This window comes from Pygoscelis adeliae, unplaced genomic scaffold (assembly GCF_000699105.1).
Source record: "Pygoscelis adeliae isolate BGI_AS28 unplaced genomic scaffold, ASM69910v1 Scaffold423, whole genome shotgun sequence".
In the NCBI taxonomy this organism is placed as follows: Eukaryota; Metazoa; Chordata; class Aves; order Sphenisciformes; family Spheniscidae; genus Pygoscelis; species Pygoscelis adeliae.
This window is the reverse complement of record NW_008824415.1, coordinates 196,532-200,259: the sequence shown is the minus strand read 5'-3', so window position 1 is coordinate 200,259 and position 3,728 is coordinate 196,532. Positions and strand designations below refer to the sequence as shown.

Here is a 3,728-nt window from a genome sequence, read left to right as displayed (position 1 = left end):
GCTTATATATTCAATATGGTTGAAGATAATTATACATTTCCATCTGAGTTTATTCTCCTGGGCTTCTCAAACCGAGAAGACCTGCAGGTGACATGCTTTGTCTTATTCCTTGCCATCTATGTGATCACTCTAATAGGAAATCTGGGAGTAATTATATTAATCAGAATCGATTCGTGCCTACGCACCCCCATGTACTTCTTCCTAAGCCACTTGTCTCTCCTGGACGTCTGCTACTCCTCCACCATCATCCCTCAAACCTTGCTGAATTTTTTAGTGGAGAAGAAGGTTATTTCCTTCGTTAGGTGTGCCACTCAGCTCTTCTCCTTTGCGACTTGTGCCACCACCGAGTGCTACATGCTGGCTGCCATGGCTTATGATCGCTACATGGCCATTTGTAACCCCCTGCTCTACTCCGTGGTCATGTCCCAGAGGTTTTGCGTTGGGATGTTGGCTGGTGCCTACTTAGCTGGTGTGATCAGCTCCATCATACACACAGTCTCCATATTTCATTTCCCGTTCTGCCGGTCCAAGAGGATCAATCATTTCTTCTGTGATGGACTACCGCTGCTAGCCCTCTCCTGCTCTGACACCCATGTCAACGAGGCGATCGTTTCTGCCGTGGTGGGGTTCAACATGCTAAGCACCATGGTCCTCATTCTAGTCTCCTACTCGTCCATCCTCTCCACTGTCTTGCGGATGCGCTCCACGGCCGGTTGTCACAAAGCCTTCTCCACTTGCGCCCCTCACTTGGTCTCCATCGCTTTGTACTACGGCAGCTCCCTCTTCATGTACCTGCGCCCCGGCTCCAGACACTCCTTGGAGCGTGACAAGGTGGTCTCCGTGCTGTACTCCATCGCGCTCCCCATGCTGAACCCGCTCATCTACAGCCTAAGAAACACGGACATGAAGAACGCCATGAGAAAAGCGAAAGGTAGAGTCCTCTCCTCCTTGTCCATCCACGGTTCCGGGCCAGGTGAAAGGAGAGGGCTACCCTTGCATGGTAAGGAGGGGTAGATACGGCACCTTCAGGAAGGCGGGTTAGATATTGCACCTTCAAGAAGCAGGGACTAAATGCACCTGGAAGCAGGACACCTGCAAAACACGTTTCTCCTCGAACCAAGGCGACACGCTGCGCTAGGAGGGACGGGACTGTCCCCGGCTGTAGCCTGAGACCTGACAGTGACCATATACTGGGCAGAAAGTTATTATCCAAAGTAAATGTTATTTAAACATGACTTAAAATAAATATCATTTAAATATTACAAAAAAAGTAATAATCAACTTCATTTCAGGCTTCAGAGAGCTGAAGGGAGAATGCAGGTGGTGGCTTTGCCCTGCCAACGTCAATCCAGCCAGTGGCTGATCTCTCATGTTTTATATTAACGAATGTCCTCCGGTGATGTTCCTGGTTTTAGGACAAAGTTAATTGAATTTTCCAGGAGTTTTTGGTCTAGACCACGACATGAGGCCACGCGAAATAACGCTGTGATGGTGTGCTGGTCATCAAAGCACTCATGGTAAATGGAGACAAGTCATAGTTGAGCCTCTGCTCTGCCTAGGCGTGTAAAGGGCCAGGGAGGGAGGATTTTAGGTCTTCCTTTGCCCCGAACAGCCAAGGTGCTCGTGGTCTGGGGTCACCTTATGGTGGAGATGGAGCAAGTGCAGTACTGAGCTGTTTGGGTCCAGGATTTCAAGCTCCGTTATTCACCCTGCAGACGCACACCCTACCCACGCAGGTATCCTTCGTGGATTATTTTGCCTTCCATGTATTTTTTAAAAAATAATCTATCTTTGAAATCTCTTTTTTTTTTGTCCTGAAGTTGAGTGAGGGTTATTTTTTCCCCTCTGTTATGTTGCTTTTCCCACTTCACAGGCCTTGGTTTTAGCCCAGCACCGAACGGGGAAGAAAGAAATTAAAAAACACAGGGAAACCCTTTTCTACCCACCCCCAGTGCGTCTCCAGGACTAAGAGTCTGGTGCCTTCCAGCAGAAAAACAAATTTACATTAAAAACATCTAAAGCCATCTATATACTTCTCCATCTTGCTTCCCCACACTTTCACGGCTCGGTATTCTCTTCCATCTGCCCCATCCTTTGTGTTTTCTAAATGTCTGGGACAAAGTTATGATTTAATATTTGTCCTAAGGGTTTTATAACGTCTCTTCGTCTAGCAGAAGCTTTCAGGAAACATTGGCCCTCAGGATTCATCAGGATAAAACGGGTGAACCCAAGTTAATTCCGTTATATCCTCAAAGCAGCTGTGTAAAATGATGCTTTTGAGCAAACGCCGGGTGTGTTGTGCAGACAGCAGGGAAGTGTATGGAAATAAATATATCTGCCGGAGGGGACTCCCTATGGCCGTGCTCAAACCTTTCGTACAGCAGATGCTCCGTTAGGTTTGTTTTCGGCATCCTTCGATGCAACATTAGACTATCAATCAGATCTCCTTGGTGCTAGTAAAGGGCTTTTTTTCTTTTTTAATACAGAAGTTTGCGATAGTTGGATAAATAAAAAGCAAACTGCCCTGGACTTGTCTTTCTGCCAGAGCAGGCGGTGGCACGGGCAGCCTGGGCAGGTCTCTAACGGGAGAGCTGGTCTTGGAGGCGTTGGTGCAGCCAGAAAGGTTTGGGGGGGTGTGTGTGTGCGCGAAATCGAAAGGGGCTTTTGCTGAGCAGGTCAAAAGAATGATCAGCGGGAGGAGGGTCCTGAGGGAGAGCGGCGAAGCTGGTTTCAGTGTGTTACACCGTCCTGACCCCCGCCCTCAACCCCCTCATCTACAGCCTGAGGAACAAGGAGGTGAAGGGGGCCCTGAGGAGGCTGCGGGTGCGAAAGCTGGTGCCGCATCTGTGCAGGCTTTGAAAAGGCATTTGCAGCTCTTCGGTACTTTGGAGGTAACGAAGGAATGTGCGTTACCGGTCATTCTTGGTCTGCTTACAGACAAGGACACCACACAGCAAGTACAGGGTACGGAGAACGAGCATAACGAATTGTTCTCCTCAGACAACTTCAGTTTATTTTAATCGTGGCGTGAGCCTTCAATAATTAATCAAAGTAATTGTCAGCGCTTTCCTAGCAAAACTGAAATAGTAACACGGTGTTTTGTGTCTAAATCGTCTTAAAGGACAATATTGCCCACAAAAAGGACGCTCAAATTGGAGTTAAACAGTTACTAATATTTCCCGTGCCTGCTTGATAATCATTTTTCCCAAATGAGCTTGAAGAACTGAGGATCTGTTTAAGTCAGTGATATATGGAGAGCTTCAACGTGGCCCAGACTCTCTGAATTTTTCCAGGAGCACTATCAGAGCTGCTCTTACGAAGGCTTTGCTCAGACCGGCATCAGTGAGGTCCCCTTCGTAACGGCTGCAGGTGGGAAACAGCAGTTGTCCGTACCAGAAGGGGGCTGAGGAGGTTTGCAGGGTGCTGCCAGAGGCCACCCTGACAAGAGGGGTACGTTTATCCGATGTAGGCGGCCTGGCGATGGCAGGGTGGGATGTGACCATCCAGGTCAAGGTCCGGCTGTGACCTCAGGTGCAACTTCCAACGTATGGAAGAACCATCAGAAAGCACAGAGCCGCGGTGTCGGCTCCGGGGACCTGGAGCCGTGCTAACGGCTTGCTGCGGGCACGCATACGTTAGCACGTCCCAACCCAAATCTTCTTGGGACGTGTTTTCTTTAGGTCTGTTACTGTTTTCCTTGTTGGATGATCGGTAAGAGGTCCACGCTT

The 3,728-nt window shown here is 48.8% G+C and overlaps 2 protein-coding genes across 2 annotated transcripts in view; one reads left to right on the top strand and one right to left on the bottom strand.

Moving 5' to 3' along the window:
* The first annotated feature begins 189 nt into the window (after positions 1 to 189).
* LOC103914259 (olfactory receptor 5AU1-like) lies at positions 190 to 1,014 on the top strand. The gene has a single exon (XM_009320874.1). It carries the CDS (start codon positions 190 to 192, stop codon positions 1,012 to 1,014), a length of 825 nt encoding a protein of 274 aa, XP_009319149.1.
* A 1,716-nt stretch (positions 1,015 to 2,730) lies between these two features.
* The window catches only part of LOC103914258 (olfactory receptor-like protein COR8), a 4,470-nt gene continuing 3,472 nt past the window's right edge, over positions 2,731 to 3,728 (bottom strand). Inside the window, exon 2 of the mRNA XM_009320872.1 lies at positions 2,731 to 2,781. Within this exon, the coding sequence (XP_009319147.1) occupies positions 2,731 to 2,781 (51 nt within the window). The remainder of the gene's footprint in view (positions 2,782 to 3,728) is intronic.